This window comes from Geospiza fortis, unplaced genomic scaffold (assembly GCF_000277835.1).
Source record: "Geospiza fortis unplaced genomic scaffold, GeoFor_1.0 scaffold171, whole genome shotgun sequence".
NCBI lineage: Eukaryota > Metazoa > Chordata > Aves > Passeriformes > Thraupidae > Geospiza > Geospiza fortis.
In genome coordinates this window covers 7170869-7191496 of record NW_005054313.1, presented here as the reverse complement: position 1 = coordinate 7191496, position 20628 = coordinate 7170869, and the positions used below count along the sequence as shown (strand labels likewise).

Sequence of the window (20628 nt, the reverse complement as noted above, 5' to 3'; positions counted from 1 at the left end):
CTAAGCTGCAGAATTGCCAATATTCACAACTCCAATCCCTAAACTACTGGAAAATGCCCAGCTCTGATAAGATTGATAGCACAATTATTTCTTTCCCAAAATGCTGCCTTGCTGTCTCACAGCCACTGGTTTCTCTGTCACATGCCATTTGTGGGCAGTTACTGCCTATAGATACTTAACCTGAAAACTGCCTCAAAAGCTGCAGTTAAAGCAGAATTCTCTTTAAGCATTAACTTCTAAACGAGTTTCAAGTTAGTTACCAGTCAAATTTGTATAACAAAGTCAGGAGCAAAAATTAGAGAGCTCATTCCTGAAATTCTCTTAGATATCTAAACACATTACCTGCAGAATTAAAACAAGCTCAGCTACTCTGTGAATACGAAGCTACTAGTGACCTGATACTACTAATATCAACTAGTATCTGATGATACTAGTATCAACAATCTAGTTAAGCAACAATAGTAGCATGTTTTAGTAGCTACATTGCAACATTGATGACATTCTCAGTCTCCTCCTTTTCTAAAGCAAAAGGCATAGTAAAGATATATAAGTATCTAATCTGAATAAAACCCAGTATATGGTCCGGTATGATAATTGGTCCATTTTATTTTAAAGTATTGGTTATATAAAAAGAATCTTAACTGCATCAACAAGGCAAAACATGCTGTCAAGAGACATTTGACCAGAGTTTATTATGCACTCTCCAGACTGTGGAGCTTGAAAAGGAATTCCTGCTTATTATCCAGAATAATGGGCAAGAGAAACAAGCTCCCCTTATCCTGCATGCCCCTTTGTGCCTTACCTGGAGATGCTACTGAGAGGTCAGTCCTAATGCTCATGTGCCTGTGACCATTTGTAAAGACACCTCTTACCATGGTTCAACACTAACAGTCCCTAACCACGCAACATACAGCTTGAGAGTCACATGCAACACTTTACAAACCTGAGGGAAATGCATTATATGTTTAGCTATTGTTCTGAGTAGATTTGTGACATACGTTGGGTGTTGCATCATCCTTCTTCTCTGGACCTCCATCCTCTGGATCACTTCATGGGGATGTAGCCTCTGTGCTGGAGGTGCTGTTGCAGGGATGTGATGGGATATGGGCTGGTGTGTTGCAGGGAGATGCTGTGGTATTGGAGCAGCTGCATTGGCTAAGGGATGAGTTGGTGGTGGAGGTGGAACAGGATGAGAAGATGCATGAGAGGAGATCGAAGGATGAAAGGGATGCACTGGATGAGGGATAACATAATCCACTTGAGGTGGAGGTTGTGGCTGTGGAGGAGGATTTCCATGAGAGTGAGGACATGCAGAAGCTTGATGGTGAAGAGGTCTGGTCAAGGAAGCATCTGCAATGAAAACATAAGGTGCTTTTAATTTGGTCAATTTTGGTCAAATTTATTTTAAGAAGTATCTTCACACAGGCGTTTCAGTATTATTACATCAGTTTAAACAGTAGCAACATGGGAATATGTGTTTATGCAACTTTTAAATAAAGTGATTCTACAAATATACCCTACAAGAAATCTGCATTTTCTGCAGCCCAAAAGCATTCCGTTTTCCAATACTGGCAAAAAGAAGAAAAAAAAATCTGTGTGATACCAACTGGAACAGGTACATAGAAAGGCCTGGGTTGGAAGGGACTTCAAAAATCACCTTGTTCCAAGCCCCTGCCATGGACAGGGACACCTTCAACTAGACAAGACTGCTCCAAGCCGTGTCCAGCCTACCCCTGAACACTTCCAGGGAAAGGGCAAACACAGCTTCTCTGGGCAAGTTGTGCCAGAGCTGCACCAGCCTCACAGGAAGGAATTTCTTCCTTAAACCCGACCTAAATCTACTCTTCCAGTTTAAAGCCATTCCCCTGGTCCTATCACCACATGCCCTTGTCAAAGGTCTCCCTTCAGCTCTCCTGGAGCCCCTTTAGGCACTGGGAGGTGCTTCAAGGTCTCCCCAGAGCCTTGTCTTTGCCAGGTTGAACAATTCCAACTCTCTTAGCCCTGTCCTTGGAGCACAGATATTCCAGCCCTCTGAGAACCTTCGTGGTCCTCCACAGACTCACTCCAACAGGCTTGTCCTCCTTGTGCTGAGGAGCCCAGACCTGAAGCACTATTCCAGGTGGGGTCTCATGAGGGAGGAGTAGGAGGACAGAACCTCCCGCCAATATTACTTTACATTTGTTGTTTAATTTTTAAAAGTTTAATCCCCATCTTTCTGGGTTCACTATTCTATAGAGACAATCAAATATAAAAAAAAAGAAATCACAATCAAACAAATTATTCTGCTAAAGCAGATCTCACTGGAGGGATGGGACAAGGGATCAACCAAGGAAAATGAAATAAAAAGCCAGTGCTAGAATACAAACAAGATGAAAAATATTTTCATTGTAAATACAGTTTTGAAGTCTCAGTGTTATTATGGTCACTCATAATAAAATATTTTAACTTTACCTTGGTCCTATTCAAACCCCCTAACTGTTTAAAATATTTCTCAATCTGTGTTTTGCTAGGCCAACTCTAGGATCAATGCAAGCAGGTGGAGTGCTCCCCTGCTGCCAGGGCAGTGTGTCAGGGAGAGTCATGCAGTGGTGCCAGCAGTACTCACAGGGAGAATGCATGCAGTGGCATCAGTACTCACAGGGACAGTGCATGCAGTGCCAATACTCACAGGCAGAGTGCATACAGTGCCAATACTCACAGGGACAGTGCATGCAGTGCCAATACTCACAGGGAGAGTGCACGCATGCAGTGTCAGCACTCACAGGGACAGTGCATGTAATGTCAGTACTCACAAGGAGAGTGCATGTAGTGGCGGCAGGACGAGAGCGAGGCCTGGGGCGGGGGCTGTGGCTGTGGCTGTGCCACGATGCCCGAGCTGTAGCCGTCGATGGGCAGGGCCTGGCTGGGCCCGGCGCCCGCCTGGTGCCCGTAGAGCGCCGTGCGCGACGAGGAGCCGGGGCAGCACGGGTCAAACGCTGACGTGCCGTGGAAAGCGCCGCTGCCATGGCTCCTGATACCACTGCTGCTCAAGTCTACTGGCAATGCCTGCTGCAGAAACAAACCATCTTTTTTCAAGCCACTCTTTAGACACTGAAAGCAAAGTCATATTCAAATATCAGATTTAAAAAAATAAAAACAAGCAACTGGGATCCAAATTTTGACGTTTTACAGTTTGACTCTGGAACATTTTTTATTCTTATTCCTAAATTCATCAATCTGCTGAGAGACTAACTTCCTTACAGCAGATTCTGTAAAAACCAACCAACCAAAGCCCCCAGAAACCCCCAGCACCCCCAACCAAACTAAAAACCTCAACAAAAATCTCTACAATAGATAAATAAGATTGATTGTTCTGCATACTGTAACTTAGCACAGTACTGTTCTTTCCTATGACTGTACTGTTTTACAGCTGTGATTTAATTGCTAAAAAACAATGCTTTCAGAGGAGCAACTCTTTTATGCTTCTTATATACAGAACATTAGACTTGATATTTTTCTTCTCCCAAAGCAACTAAATGATATGCATTGCAAAGTTGCTATGATGGGCAGAATATTTCAAGGTAATTATGTTAGGTTTGCTATGCAGTCACCCAGGAAGAGGTCAGCTATCAATAATTACTTGAAGTGTTATGTCTTTCCATAAAATTTCAGGGGTTTGTGTTCATATACATCACAGCTCAGTTTTTCCTTTAAGTTCCCTTCCATAATGCCTGATGCAGAGCAAGCGAGTAATTTATAATTCAGCATCCTTATCCTATTCCCTCCTATCTGGAACAACTTGAAATCCCAAGTCACAAGGTGTGATTGTGAGTCACAAGGATTAAACATGCCTGCTCGTGGTAAGTGGTGCCAGAACTGCTGCTTGCTCCACACGGGGCAGGCACAGGAGGAGGCCTTTCCACAGGGCAGCTGGAGTCACTGAACGAAGGAGACAGCGGCACAGCTGGGTGAGGGTTGTGGTGGTGATGGTGGTGATGCTGGAAGTGGTGGCCATGCTGCTGGAAGCAGCTGGTATGTGGGTGTCCCAATGCATGATGAGTCTGTGAAGGCCCTCCACAAGGAGAATGCTGGGGGCAGCACGATGGCAGCCTTGGCATGGCCGGAGGGCCAGTTTCCAGTGTCGAATTAGATGCAGCTCTTCTTATTTCATCTTGAAGACAACATTAATATTGCAGTGAAAGAAATTAGTAAAGCTGATCACTGTAAAGCAGTGTTTTAAATAGAAACAAAACACCCCGTACCTCACAATTAAGTATTTAACCAATTGAAAACCAGAGTTAGACTATAACAAAACAAACTAGTTACAAAAAGTAGTAATTAGCTATACCTGCCAAATGCACCTAAACTGAATGGTTCAGGTGGAAGTACTCATGGCAACCACTGGAGGACAGGAACTGACACTTGCCTTATTCTACAAATTTAAGGCACGTCATCAGCAGGGAAAGGAGGAAAAATTGTTCCTGTGGTCAGTGTGCAGAGACCTCAAACTCCTGTGCAACTGTGGTTCACCCAGGTTAATTGTCCCTCACCACACTTGCAGACAGGGCAGCTTTGTTTCAGTGATGTCATGAGTGCTCTCTGTATATACAGCTCTATGCAGGTCTGTATAAATGTGCTCCCAGAGAGTTATCCACAGCAGGAGATATACTCAAGCAATCCAGACACATCCTTCACTTTCTTGCAACACACATTGAAATAACACCTCTGTACACACTGAAATGAGAGGCTTAATTCCCAGTGAATTACATTCCACCTCCTCAAAAAGCAAGGATGTGGCTTGTTCTGTGTAACCAAATCATTCCAAGAGGCACAAACAGAAGGCTCCAGCAAATTTCCTGTAACTTTATGGAGAAATCGATGGTCTTTTTCAGATTCCTGTCCTCTCAGCTTAGTACTGTTAGGTTCAGTACTAGAAGCTCACATGGCACTTAATTTAGAGAATGCTGATTAACTTCCTCTACCTCTTTTGTACTCAGAGGCAACACAACAACTCAGAGTTTATTCTGTACCTCCAGTTGAAGTGCCAGCAGCACTGCCACTGGGGAGACTGGGAGTGGTCTCTGGTGCTGCAGAGGGCTGGCTGCTGGAGACATTGGGAGCTGCATCAGAGGCCTGCTCTGAGGTAGAGGTACTGGAGCTGGTAGTGGAAGCAGAACTCACGGCCTGCGGCTCCACTCGAGCTGATGTGGTTGGCACAACTGTCGGCTCTGGTGAAATAAAAAAGCTTTCATGTTCTTTAAGCTTTAAAAGTGCTGAGGTTTTTTTATTGTCGTTCCTGCTTTTGAACCATTTTACAAGACATTCTCAATTCTGGCCTTGCCAGAAGCTAAGAAAGTCAGAACATAAAAACCTGACAGGCTTGTGTGTGGAAAGAAAATTATCTTTTTTTTCTCTCTCGCTTTTTTAATCTACTCAAGTTTTAATAATTAACATAAAATCAATTCTCAAGCAAATCTGACATTTAAGTTTTATTTACTGGATTAAAAAAACCCTACTATAAAAGAGCTTAAATTACTTCAGTACTTTATGATAAAAACGCTTGCTGCTATCCTCCATTAATCCACAGGCAAACTACTCTATGATTAAGTATTATCCTTACAACTTTCTATTGCCTATGAAGAACAGAAAAACTTTTAGACCACTCACCAAGAACAGCAAACATCTAAGCTAGCAGTACTACTTTACAAACTTCAATCATTCCAGATGCATAGTACTAAAGCTTTTAGCAAGATAAGCTTGGTTTCTAGTCTCAACATATGCTAAAAGCAGATTATCAATACTTGAGACTTCTCTTAAAGGTACATACCTGTTCATATTACATATTGCAAAGCTAACAGTGAGAATGTATCCTGGAAATCCAAAGCACTTGATGAGTCTTGTCCTTTACTAGATAATTGTAAGCAAGTTAAAATTTAAAACTATACTTGGTGGCATAATTAGAATTTAGTTTTGAAAAATACTTTGACTATAAGTTTGAAATTTTTCTTAAGTAATGAAAGGCAATGACATGACTAAGAGTATAAGATACCATAAAAAGGAAGATTATCAGAAACGGCTGAGGTTTTTTTAGTAAAAACGTTTGCATGGATATCAGGAATAAAAAAAAGCATAAAAAAACTTCAAATACTTCCTTTACACAGAGTCTCAAAATAAAATATGAGTCGTTTTCAAGACTTCTCTCTATATCTAGCAGGAATATCAGCAACTCAGTAAGCAAAGGAATAAATGTATCTTCTCTCTCACAAGTCTTCCAACTCATCACATTAAAAAACATGACCAGATATCTACATTTAGATTCCTCTTACTTTTAATGTGGCCTTCCAATATACTAATTCTATTTATTTTAAGGACAATGTTTGGGGTGAAATATATTAATGTTTAAATTCAGAAAACAAGAGCAACTTTATAGAACATGTATAGCCTACAATGAGAAGTGATCAGGCAGTGCTCAGGCCAGTGGCCACCCTGAGTTCCCTCAGGCTCAGGTTCCCCACCAGCCCTTACAGACACTTCTGATTCTCTCCTGCCCAAACCAGTGAAAAACAGGGAGCTTGGTCCATTGTGAACTACTAGCTAAGAGAAACTGGGTTTCTCAACTCACTGCCCAGATATTGGCCCAGGAAAATAAAAGGAGATAGGATCTTTATGCTCAAGGAAGCAGCCAGCCAAGTTTTAAGACCAGTATCTTTGATGAAATAGGTAAAGTTGGGCTAAACTGCATAGCTGCCTTTTACAGTGTTAATTCAGAAGTCCAATCATTTAACACTAATTCATGTGTGAAATTTGATGCCTAAACCCAAAAATAGTATTCCTTAAATCCTGGAAGATTCATCTTAGGCATTTCCTCTAGAAGGCAGGAGAAACAGCCAGTCTTTAACACACACATTACAGAAGTGTATTTTAAAAATAACTTGGTTTCTGAATCCAAGACTAAATTCTATAATATGAATTTTAAGAGTAAAGTAAAGCAATAGAAACCTACACTGCACCCCTTCAACAATAGAGTTGTTGGGATATTTCACAGTAAATACCTAAAATAAAGAATCTGTACATCAACTCATCCTCTACCTTAAAAGTCATTAACCAACCAAAATTATTCTCAAGCCTTTCTGACTCTCCATCCCACCACAAAAACCACAACTTGAAGAATTAGACATTGCATGATACTAAGCTTGCAATGTACTCAAGGACAGAACTTCAACAGGACAAAGCTTCTGTTCACATTACAAATAACATGCACCAAAGAAATGCCCAAAACCACCACCATCTGCAAATGCAAATGTGCAAAAACGTACATGAGCTTCAGTTTTTCCTTCTCCTAGTTTTATGATAATTGGTAAGTTTCTCTTACAATCTTCAGCAGGCATAGACTTATTAAGTGTCAGCAGGTTTTAATGTTAGGAACCAATGAAAGGTTACAGCTTCAGAAACCTAACACACTTTACTAGTTTAGGGTTGGGCTTTTCTTTTTTTAAAAGTTATTTTTACTTCAAGGCCTGAAAGAACAGTCACTATTCCAAAGCATAGGCAATGATAGACTTTCCTTTTATAGTGTTGCATTGAAGTAAGTGCATATTTTTCAAGAAGTAGTTCCAACCTGTTCTGTAATTTCTGCCTGGTGAGTCAGCCCTCAGACACACACCCAAGGCAGCTTTGGAAGAAAAACTGTATCTTTAGATCTAAAAGACCCATTGAAAACAGCTAAACTTTAAATTTTGAAAGGAAGGGCACAAAAGGATTTTCTTGGAAACAGACATTAGAAATCAGACTTAGAAGAGTACCTTCTATCTGATCCAATTAACTCCAGTGCTCTTACACTGGCCACCCTGCTCCTGTAGAGATTTCTCTGACAGTGCAACTCACCATCCTCATCCACGGTGAGGTCCACGACTTCGGCGGCGTTCTGCCGCAGGGGCTGGATGACGGTGGAGACCCTGCTGCGGGAGCGCTGCTCCGGCGGCCGCGCCGCGTGCGAGCTGGAGCCCGCGGCCCAGTGCGAGCGCGCGTGGCCGAGCGCCGAGCGGGACCTGCACACAGGGAACACCTTAGTGCTGGCCTCCATCTGGCCACCATTGCTTTCTTCTCCTCCTGTCTGAGGAGCTACTCGGAGATTTTTTATTATTAGAAAAGCATTTTATGACATTGAGATACCCCGTGACTCCACTTCTCACCAAACACACTCACAAATCCTATTGCAGCCTTTACCAGAGAACATAACAGTAAATGCCCAGCATGGAGAGTTTAAAGGTCTTCAAGCCATGTTCCATGTACATGAAGCTATCTTAAAAAAAAAATTCAATGTGAAACCCTACAGCTATGGCCAGGCAGCCATTATAGCTGAAGTTGTTTTGGGTTTGTAAATAGTAATTGAAGAGTCTCCAAATCCTGTACTACTTCTGTGCAGTCTGAAACAGCTATAAACGGTCTATAAATGATCTGTAGGTCGATAAATGACGACAGACCTATGAAGACACTAAACATTCATAAACATTAAACACTTTTGCATGTTAACCTGTGACAGAGTACTTTCAGAGGACAATTTTTATACTCCAAATTTACAAAATGTCAAAAATGTGCAAAATCTCTGCACCTTTCCCTTTAATATGATTTTGCTCCTTCTCTTCGGAGAACAAACACAGCTTTTTGTGATACTTAAACTCAAATGCAATGTGGCTTAAGGACATCTTAAGCCTGTAACCATACCTAAGGAAAGGGATAGGTTTATCTCTGTTTTATAACACACAGCACTCATTCTGTTCAGTTTAGCCATGCAAACCCCAACACTCAAGACAATGATCTTTGGAGTGTGTATCTTCTTTGAAGCATACAGTCTTTAATTAAGGGAACAGTATTTTTACAGTCTTGTATTTACCATTGCACTCCCAAAAATTTTTAACTCTCCAGTATTTACATCAATCAGATGGCTCTTATTTTCCAATTTGGAAAAACAATGTACTCAGACTTCAGAAATTCAGACGAGGAAAATGTGAAGAAAAGGGAATGACTTCACTAAAAACAAACAAAACCCACTGCACAAATCACCATGGAGCTACTGCTGTTTTGGCTGGAGCACTGCAGAAGGTGAGGGAAGAAAGAATTAATTTTTTCAAGTCTTAAGACTATTACAGAAAACACATTTTATTGATGCTAGGAATATATAAAGCTGTTTATTTTTTACAAGCATCTAGCTTTAGATAGGTTTGAATTTGAAGTTTTCTTCAAGAAACTCCACTTTAACAGATTCTGTAAAATCTGAAAATATGGAACAAAACTTCCAGAGATTCTTGGAAGAACAGGAAAGCACATACAGCAGCAGCAGCTTCAAAAAAGTAGGCTGCTTTCCTGAGAAATGCTCAGCTAATCCCTAGATAGTCAACTCAGCCTACACAGGCTCTCTCTAGGATCTCACTGTGCAGCTTTGCTTCTCCCAAATCCTGCATGCCAATCACACTAATACAGCCACCTCAACTACTCCAGATTAGTTCAATTCTCAAGCTTTGGCAAAGCTGTGCTTTGGGTTTTCTGTCCTTACTTTGTTTGGGGTTTAGAATTGGTTTTTTTTTTTGTTATTGATTGGGTTTTGTTTGGTTTGGTTTTTTTAATCAAAAATTCACACTGTGCATTCTGGTTAGAATTCTCCAGTGACATTACCTTATTGGCTTTTAATGACAGAAAGCATTGTGACAAACCTGGAGACAAGCAAAACTTTATTCATACAAAGAGATGCAAATCTCATCTCACCTGTAGTTTTCACCAACTGTGACAATCTCCACTTCACTGTCTGTTGAGGTAACATTTATTTCTTCGTTAGCAGTGACTTGGGGAGTGGAGGATGCTTCAATCACCACAACATCTTCATCAATGCTTCCTTATGAGGAAAAAGGAAGAAGAAAGTTTCCATACTTCATTTATACTTCATTCACCAGCTGTTATTATAAGAGATTATTTTTTCACAGATTTAAAATATATGTAGGCAGAGAATTCCAAGGTATATGTCAAAACCTGAGGTGCAACTGTCAAATACATGACCTAATTACTAAAGGGAGTAATTCTGCTGTAAATACTGAAACAAAAAGAAGGAGACAGAAGACTGAGTGTGGGGTAGGTATGCAAGCCTGCATTACAAGCATTGAAAGCAACTGCAGTGAATTTTATTATCTGTAACACCAACAAAATTCAGTCATTTAATATAAAGACAGAACAAACTTACAAGATAGCAAAGCAGTAGTGGTTTGTTAGCATGAATAGCTTTTTAAAAAATAGCTGTTTTTAAAAAAATGTTTTTCTAGGTATCAGTCTCAAGGCTAAATATTGACAACAGAAGAAAAATGCTCCACCAACTAGTTCATACTTTTAAAAAAATTAATCCCTTGGTGTTTATAAACACCTTTGTATCTAGACTTTTTGTGGCATTCACAATCTGTACAAGACAGAGGAAAATAAAATTAAACTAAGAATGATAACAAACAGCAACCAAAACCCCACAAAAGAGATAAGTTTTCTTAGGAAACAACTTCCACTTCAGGAATAATGGTTACAGCTCCAGCCTAACAAGCAGACACATGAAATACTTCTGTAGAGCTGCAACACTGGCAGTGACAAGTCTGAGCCATCTACAAGACTTAAATGGAGCTATGGATTATTCACTGAGCACAAAAGAACTAAAAAAATGAGCTGTATAGCTCAGAAATCACTAACTATCATTTTGGTTTCTGCAAATTGCCTCAAGGAAGTGCTTGAAGAATTTGGTCTCATTCAAGTCAATACTTCCATCTTGTATGCACTGACTGTTCTCAGCTGCTTTACCCAATGAGAAAGATTATTCATTTTTATTTTATCAGTTTTTCTGCTTCAAAAACAACCCAAACTGCATGACCTATTTTCCAAAGGCCTTTGTTTCTGACCATACTTATCTCAGAAAGATTGCTGGCTGAAGTTGCAAAGAGTGATGCTTCCAAATACTGATACTAACAAAACTCTAGCAACTGGAAGTAGTGGGCAACAAAATTAGTTCTCAGAACTTGTGTGAAAACAGTTCAGAGACATGCAATTTCCTACTGTTTGTGCTTCTAAAAACATCTGCCTAAGTTAAAAGCTCAACTGATGTTTTCATCCCATGAAGTACTTTCCTATACAAGGAACCAATACCTTCTTCAAAATTAAGCAGGAAAACTTCTCTAAACTATCTAAATATGTAGTTGTTTTATACAGTCCACCATGATACAGTATAATTCACTTTTTTTTTTAGCACATACCAATCACCGGCCAGTCATCTGTCTGTAAAGAACTTCAAGCAAAATTTAAAGCATGAATAGCTTACACATCAATGCATCCCCTGACTGACTGAAGCTGTAAGAAGGCAGTTAAATCTGGATAATTACAGAGTCAACTACACTATTCCTGCAGCTCCTGAGGGTTATCTCGCTTCAAGGGAGAGTCACTGGACTGCTGACAGCAACACAGCTACACAGATGGAAGAGATGTATTGTGTACTACTTTCAGAATAATACCTATGGCTACAAAACAAACAGAAAATCATCCTCCTGCAGGCACACATTATTTCTCTGTCATCTTCTGAATCACAGAACACATCAAGAAAATTATACTCTAGTTATTTGTGAGTAAATTAACCTTTGGGCCACCACTGAAAGACTCAGTATGCATTTCAAGTGAGCTTCTTAAAAACAAAACTTCTCTTGAAAATCAAAGCAAGGATTTTAATAGTTTCCACAGAATCTGAGGTGTTTTTTTCCTTCTCACATCTACAAATAGTATTTTATAGTGCACACAAGACACCAAATTTCAGTTTGCAAGTTTTGCATTTCCCTTTCAGACCTTTCAATAGCCATTAGTAATTAAGGTCTGCATGTGACTATTAATCAGAAATAATCGGCAACTTCTTCACAAAAGTTTTTTCCCCTCTGTTAAAAACCTTTTCTATGATGGAAACCTAATGCTCAGCTGGCCTAGGGGAAGGGATAAACTGCACAAGCTTGAATCCAAATCTGAATATAGGTAAAACTATAACCCTCCCTTAAAAATAAAACCACACTCTCATCCAGGCCTTACCTCACAAAACCAGTAAATCTGTCATAATAAAGTGCCTTTGTAAGCAGAATATGACTTTTATAATAAAATAAATATAATATTGGACTCTAAAGTTCAATACTTAGGCCAGTAAATGACATATTTTCCCTAGAAAGTTGTAAGATTACTTCACAACAGAAATTGCTATGTGCCAGTGATAGACCAACTTTCTGCTTTAGAATCAAATACTTTAATAATCCAGAAGTTGTAAGCAAGAGACTAAGCTTTGCACAGTATAACATGTATAATATATATAATTATGCTACTATTTAAAAGACTATGGCATAACTCCAAGATTAATTAATCATCATCCCAAGTACCCCACCAAGGGCATAAATAACACTGGTGTAATACTCAAATTTATGTTTGGCTGACTGTCGTCATTCTCAGAGGGTATTTTCACATCTGTTTTGCAATTAACATGGAGTTTAACCAGTCTGAATATTACATGTAAGATAACAGAAGCATTTTTCAATACACAATTTCAAATGAGGCAGTCTGATCAACTCTTAAGTGAAACCAGAAGAGATTTTAAATCAGCAGTCAAGTTCCAGTGAGAGAGGTGCCTTATTCTGAGTTCCAGGCTTGCACTGGATCAGACCAAGAGCCCACTCAGGCACATGTTCTCTCTGCCAGCTGCAGCAGGCAAAAACACTGTGCAGTCAGAGCAGGAAATTCAGGCTACAAATGTGAACTAAAAGCTCTCACACCACCCAGCATCCACAAAAATGTCTCGGATGTCAGAGCACACTTTCTTGTCCCGTCATTGCTCAGCTGTCAATAAGTGTGTTGAATGTGGGACTATGTGCCTCTACAGTCATTTATGCTTGTGAATTAAAGATAATGACTTGGACAGTAATTCAGCTTGAAATGGATAAAATAATACGCTGCCAGTATGAGTGAGTACTGTCTCCTTTACCTCTCCAATGTCTTGGACTAGGTATGGCTGGCAGCCCTGCCCTGAGCCTGACAGAGCAGAACAACATCCCTGTATGAGCAGCCATCCTCTGCGTCACGGATTTGTGGCTTTGCTCTCGTTCTCAGGCCCTGAAAGTCATGTGAACCAAGTAGACAGACCAAACACATTTGTCCTTTCCCTCCCTAGATGTCTGAAGATTCCTGGGTGCCAGGACAGTCACTCCCTTCCCCTGGTGGCCTTGAAGGTCCTGCAGGAGGCCAAGCAGGGGCTGTTGATGAGCGTGCCACAGTGCAGGGGAGCTGACAGCACCCAGAGCACTGGCCAGAAAATCCAGCAGCTCCAAGCCCCAAGTGGGAACCTGGACCAGAAATGCAACCCCCTCCTGTCACTGGGGCAAGGGACACCTCTGTCATCATCTGCTTCCTCTGAGGACTGAGTGAGTGACTCATGTTCTTTTAAATGGTTTTTGAATCTAGATTATGATTGTCAGGTTGATAAAGCAAACCACATGTTAAGATTTGATCTGCAGAAGGTCCAGGTGATTAGAAATTTTAACTTAGTGGTAGTACAAATTTTGTATTATGCTACTTACAGATTGCATTACATTGATTCTACTTATAGAAATCCAGAGCCATTCTACTCATAAAATCCTGCTAAGAAAAGAAAGGCTTAATTGTAACTAAGATTTAGTGCTGTCAACATTCTGGCAAGAACCTGCCTATTACCTTAGGGTTGTGTGATGACAGTTTTTTTGTACCTGAGACTTACTTGGAATATACCTTCAATAGCTGTGCATGATGGGAAAAAATTTCCAAAGCACACAAACTGCTTGGGAGTCTGCACCCTGGTGGAAAAGACAGTCAACCACAGTTTAGGGGATTTTGTCTAACTATGAGCCTTGCTAATTCAAACTTGTACTAACTGTTTTTAAGCCTGCACTAAAACTAGTCCTATAGGCAATGCCACAACAAGCCAAACCTACAAACAGCATCTTTTCAGCACAGAAAGCTGCAGCAGGGCTGAAGTGAATGCCACACTAACTTCTATTACGGTAGCTATTTAAAGCCCCAATCCACAGCAGATGGATATAGCAACACTGATTAATGTCCACTGCTCACAAAGCCAGGTGCTCCTTTCCTCACCACTTCTCAGTTCTTCTCCAGTAAGCAGCATGGTAAACAGGATACTTATACCCTTCCTTATCCACTAATGCTATTGAGATAAAAGGTTGGAATTATCTGCTGCATCAGTTGGTGCGAGAAAAGGACTGCATGCTGTAGTTTGTAGGAGGGATTAAGTAACTGAAAAATAATCAACTTTAACAACAGGCAGCTCACTTCCACTTAATACCTGTTTATCTTAAACCTGTTAAAATAATCTGAGCATGAAGCAGTATTTGCTTAACGTTTTCACCAGCCTCTGGCTTGTAAAATATTTAATGTCTATATTCAGTGTTTTTTTGGGAGACAGACAACAAATGTTAGAGAATTAAGATGACAGTAGTGAATAAACACTGTCTTATTCTAAGCAGCTTTGGAAATTTGGAGCAGCTTCTCATCAGCATTAGATTTAAAGAAAAGAAAAACCTGTCTAGCATTAGTTGTTCAAAAACATAAAATAACACATCAGACCCCAAAGGAATGGTAAGTTATTAGGTGAACAATTTATGACAATGCAAAACTCCACAGAGCTTGTTTTTTCTAGCAACACTTTGCCCTTTTCCAGAGTTCTGCTTTATTGACAAATCGGAGTATGTAAGGTTAAAAAATTGTTCCGATTTGAGCTTTCGCTAGATTTCCCTCCACAGACTGCCTCCAAAGGGCAGCTCCAATCCTTTAGATCCAAGATGAAAATCAAATTCTTGCAGAAGCAAAACATTTGCATTACAACATAGGAGATCCAACAACAGCAAAAGTTGAATTTTGCCACCTTTCATAGGCAAAGGTGGATGAGGATTATTTCTGATGGTGTGTACAGGGTTAGAGAAAAGGTTCTGCACTACCTAAACAAAACACAGAATCAAAATTCATGTCTCCCAGCAAAAATCCTGCCTTCTGTCATTTTAATTGCAATTGAAACCAAGTGATCAACACTGCAATTAGAACATACACCCTGTAAGCACCTGCACCTCCAGCTGCAAGGATCATTAAACTGCACCCAGCTGGTTCCATGCTGGCCTTGTGCCCCCAGCTCCTGTCTCCCATGAACGAGCTTCAGCTGCCCATCCCAGATGCAAGGAGAACAATTCCTTCTATGGCACACAGCTGGTACAACAATATCATCCAGTCCCAGGTGTCAGGATGTACTGTGCACACTCTCACACACCAGGTTCACAGAACAGGAGGAAAAACCCAATATAATGCTATTTGTTTTCTTGGTAAAGGTTTTGTTAAACAAACAACCTCCCCTTCACATCTCCATTAACATGATTTTTCCAAAATTAGCCAAGTTAATTTTATTAATGATAAGAACTTACTAAATACTTCTTCGGTTAAAAAGGTCTGTTACTTTAATTTCTTGCAACCATCAGAAAAATTGTTATCAGAACAGTCCAAACTAATTTAACTTGCTAGCTCTTTAAATGCACTGTATCTCTAGCTAACATCAACATTCAAAGCAAAGAAATATTTTCTGCAATATCCTTAATACAAATTGCTATTATGTAGGCTACAAGACTAATCACATCACTTTGAAACCTGCTTTTTAAAAAAATGAGGTTTTGCTACATCTTTTTAAACTGTGTTTTCTTTTCCAATTATTATTCTCCTCCTTTCCTAAGTCTGTCCTCTAGCACCTTTACATATATGCTCCAGGCCTCATATTCTTAGCAGAAGATATTTGTCCTTCAGCACACTGTAAATTCAACAGATATATAGAGCAAAAAAATTCTCCCTAACATTAACAAGCTCATGTACATTACTATCAATACAAGCCTTTCCTCATACAGAAACCCCATCATGCTTGCTCACTACACAGACAAGTTGCATAGCTGTTTTCCAGCTGCCCCCATTTCTGTCCTAATTAACTCAATAACCAGAAATGCCTTATATAACAGCACAAAGCTACCAAAAATGTTAATCACATTTTCATCTTGCTAAAAATAGGACACTTTCACAGAGGGTGTCTGCTCAACTTCCCATTATATCTGCAATGTAAACAAAATGCTCAAATACCTTTCCATCAATATATATTTCCACTGGAAAAACCCCCACAGTATTCACACACACTAAGCCAGAATCACTTTTCAGCTCCCTGCAAGTGTTGGTCCTGGAGTACAGGAATGAACAGGACACAATCTTTACAGCAGACCTTCTTTCAGCTACAACTCATGTCAGTATTCTCATCTAAAATTACTGGTGCAGAACTAATCGGTTTTCTTCATTCATGACATGAAATAGACACTTTCATTAATTAACAGTGCTTTTTATGTGGCATAAAAATTGATCCATTGGACTTTTCCACATCTGTGTGGAAGGAGAGCTGTTACTGATCCTACATCATTTTAGTTACATAAAACTCCACCCTCTCTGAAAATGGTAAGAAACCACTAACTTGGAAACAAATGTGTTAATACAGTGGTTTCTCAAACTGGCTTTTCATATAAATGTATGCATATCCCCATTATTTATTATTTACAAATCCTATTCTTCTATATGGTTACACATGCATGTCAAATGTAACTTTTTAGGCCTAATCAATTTCTATTCCCACAAAGATGCATTAAGATAATTAAGGCTATGCAATAATTCTTCTGTTTCAGTTATATATGCCCAGCCCTAGCACTGCAGAAGTAAAACTTTAGCATTACAGATTTTACTTCTTGTATTTAAACATCACAGACATTATTTCCTACTGCAATGAGTAACAAGCAATAATCTAGACTTTAGTACTCTGGTTCTGTTCAAGCATGAATCCTGCCCTGAATGAATGAACATTCACACTTTTTTTTAACCTGTTCTTGTATTTTCAGCCACATTTTCTTAGAGGAATGATCAGCACAGCCCGAGATATGGTTTCACTTATTAAAACATATTTGTCACTAGATAAAACACATGGTTGCCCAGATTAACACCATGCTGTGTTCTTTTTCCCCATGCTCTCTAAAAAGCCGAACTAAACCAGAATGCACAACTACTTTCACTTGGCAAATTTAACACAAAAGGAAGTCCAAAAAAATCTGCCAATTAACAAAAAAAAAAAACACAACAAACAAACAAACCAGGAAAAACACCCAAAACAAACCAAACTAAACAAAAACATCCCCCAAAAAGTCTTCCTCCAAGCACTCAAGGATTCAGATACTGTGACAAGGCATATTAGAAAACTAACTGTGTAAACCACCTGCCTTGCATTGAGTTTATCTTGGTAAAACATTTGGTATATATACAATACTTTTCTCTCATTGTCACAGTACTAAAGCTACCTTCAATTGACTCATATTTCAGCTCGTATAAGAATGGACTTTTTTCTTCATATTTTTCTAAATTTTCAAGAACAGTAAAATATTAGCCGATATTTCTACATTCTGAAAATAGAATTATTACCACAATCAGTTCAAAGCTAGATTTTTAACACAATTCAACAGCTAAAACAATAAAAACGGTTCAACTCAGCAGCATGTGACTAATCAGACTGAGCAACTTCCATTATGTGCTGTAGAAGCCATTAACTTTTACATTCAAGATTTCAGATTTGAATGTACTAAGATCTAAATTACTTATCCCATCAAGAATTTATGTTGCAGTGCTCACAGTACTTGCAGTAAGTCAATCTGTAATATTAACCTCAAAAACTGCTCTAAAGGACTTCTACAGAAGTCTATTATACACAATGAAAGGTAACTAATACAAAATACCTCAGGAATTTAGTTTTACCTGAAGGAACAGCTGTGCTATTCTGGTGGTTTTCACCAGGTGACACAAACAAGTCCTCCTCCCCTTCAGTAGATGAACTGGAAGAAGATTCAGTACTGAGATCATTCTCACTGGAGCTGCTGGAACTGGGGAGTAAAGCATACTTTCTTCGAGCCAACACTTCCCGCTTTTTCCTCTGCATTAAAATTCGTTCTTTTTGGTTCTGTGTCCGCTGTGATGAACTTGTTTTCACAGCTCTCTTCCTATATGGAAGTCTTCTTAAAGAACTGTTGTGAAAACAGGGCCTTTTCATCAATAACCCAGGTACAGAGTCTGCCTCAGTCCGAGGCCACTTTTGTGACCTTGCACTGTGAGTTCTACTTGGAGTATTCAGCACTGCCTGAGGGTGTCTCACAGGAGCATCCTTTTCTTCATCAGATGTTACTGTGTCAGAGTCTCCAAAATGCAAGCTAGATGAAGGCGATGAGATACAGTCACTAAAAGAAGAATCATTGTCTTCACTCTGTGTTTCTAGATGCTGTCTCAATCCTAAGATTCCTTTATTTTCTTTATCAGGACAGTTTTGAGTGTATGAAGGACCAGCCTGCTGGCTCTTGCGTTTTTTTCGCACCACAATACCTTTCTCTTGGTCTGTATGGTTGCCATTCATGTCCTTTTGCTTTTGAGAATCACCACACAAGTGAGAGAACTCATTCCCTACTTTACTGGCAATCATCTCAACTTCTGCAGTGAAGCTTTTGGCCTCCCCAATAGGCTCAGGGTTCAAGAGGATCCCCTTCAGACTCTCCTGTCTCTTTGGTGCATCAGAAGGAACTTCACTCTTCATATCCGCTTTTAGAGTATAAACTATATTACATTCAGGAGTCCATTTAGACATGGAAAGATTTAAGAAAGGCCTAGAAAACAAAACAGATAAGCATCAAGAAAAGAAGCATTAGATTTTTTCAAAAGCAAAGCTAAAATAAGAGAAAACCCATTTACTGCTAGGACTAATCCCCCAGTGGGAATGGTAAAACAACAGTAACCAAAATACAACTGTTTCAAAGTATTAAAAATACTCCTTGACAATGTAATTTTTCATTAAGACAGAGTTCTTTAATTTAAGTTCTTATGGTCAGTGAAAACATTATCACTCTCACAGAGCAAATACTGGTGTATGTCACCTGCAAAACCAATGATGTCTGCCTTACTGATACTTAAGCGTGGCAGTTACAGGCTACTGCTTATAGAAGTTACTTGAATTTTGGCTAAATAGCTCCCATAGCCATCAGCTAAAATGCCTGCTTATTAAATAAGGCCTGTATCTTCCCCTGCAGCAGAACACATGGACAGTAAATAGCTCAACACAATACATGGGGTTGTATGGTGTCAGCTGAGCTACAAAAGTCAGTTACTTGGAACTCATCGTTCTTTTCTGACATGAAAAGGAATGAAACATGAGAGATTTCGAACTGTTATTATTTTGGGGCAAAGTAATAAAAATCCATTTATTACCTTGAGTCTCCTTTAAAAACCACCACACATTAGCAGTACAGTGTACAAAGCTATTTTCAGTCCATGCACTTTTGACTCTTACCCTACGACAGAAACTGAGTACATCACAGCATACGTTCCCTTAGCAGTCGCTATTGGGCAGCTTCCCCTCCCTGCAAAAATATAAAGCTGCCAATGTATAACATGAGCCTCAAAGAAGCACTTTCGTACTGGAAGACACAGACAACAGTAACCTCAGTAATAGATCCATGTTCACTCTGCTGCATCTGCCATCTCTGCCTTTGGTTTCAATTCCCAAAAGGGAATGATGAAACAATTTGGTTCCCACTGTGATAACTACTGGAACTCTTTTCTGTAACTAATATCAGAGGTTTTTAATGCCTCAGCTGAATAAGGCTATAGTAGATACCTGACAGCTTACAGCAAGTTGTGCTGAGCTACCAAAAGGCTGCTGAAGAAAATCTGCAACAATGTCCAAAGTGGAATAAGGCTGCCTAAGCAGCACAGCTGGGAATATGCATGAAGCCACAAAAAACACCTGAGCTATTCTAGAAACAGCAGCAACAGCCACCCAGAGGTACCCTGACAGGCTGGTCTGCATGAACCTCACAAAGTTCCACAAAGCCAAGCACAAGTCCTGCACCTGGGCTGGGGCAATCCCAAGCACAAATACAGGCTGGGCAGAGAGAGGAGTGAGAGCAGCTCTGGGAAGAACTTCAGAGGGTGTTACTGGATGAGAAGCTTTACATGACCTGACACTGTGCTTGTAGCACAGAATGTCAATCATATCCTGGACTGGCTCAAAAAAAAGTGCAGCCAGCAGGTCAAGGGAGGGGACTGTCCCTCTATTCCACCTGGACTAACATGTCCTGCTCTGCAGCTCCCAGCATAAGGACATGGAGCTGCTGGAGCAAGACCACAGAGGGCCATAGAGATGCTCCCAGGGGTGGAGCTTCTGTCCTATGAAGACAGACTGAGAGAACTGGGGTTGCTCAGCCTGGAGAAGAAAAGGCTCCAAGGAGACACTACAGCATCTTCCAGTACCTAAAGTGGTTCCAAGAGAGCTTGAGAGGGTGACAAAGTCATGTAAAGACAAGACAAGGGGAATGGCTTCAAGCCAAAAGAGGGCAGGTTTAGATTAGATACGAGGAAGAAATTCTTCCTGTGACAGTGGTGAGACACTAGAACAGGCTGCCCAGAGAAGCTGTGGATGCCTCCTGGAAGAGCTCATGGAAAAGTTGGGCTTTAAGCAAT

The 20628-nt window shown here is 40.0% G+C and overlaps 1 protein-coding gene across 5 annotated transcripts in view; it reads right to left on the bottom strand.

Annotated features, from left to right (window-relative positions):
- The window catches only part of RNF111 (ring finger protein 111), a 33185-nt gene extending 14410 nt beyond the window's left edge, over window positions 1-18775 (bottom strand). For 3 of the 5 annotated variants that reach the window (XM_005419676.3, XM_005419677.3, XM_031055991.1), the window contains exons 1-7: window positions 17881-18775; window positions 9742-9868; window positions 7864-8027; window positions 5010-5207; window positions 3831-4150; window positions 2793-3048; window positions 999-1350 (exon numbers count right to left, since the gene is read on the bottom strand). In XM_005419676.3, coding sequence (XP_005419733.1) covers window positions 999-1350; window positions 2793-3048; window positions 3831-4150; window positions 5010-5207; window positions 7864-8027; window positions 9742-9868; window positions 17881-18757 — 2294 coding nt within the window. In that variant the 5' untranslated portion in view covers window positions 18758-18775. The remainder of the gene's footprint in view (window positions 1-998; window positions 1351-2792; window positions 3049-3830; window positions 4151-5009; window positions 5208-7863; window positions 8028-9741; window positions 9869-17880) is intronic. The other 2 variants (XM_031055990.1, XM_005419678.2) reach the window with 1 other exon arrangement.
- Between the last annotated feature and the right edge of the window lie 1853 nt (window positions 18776-20628).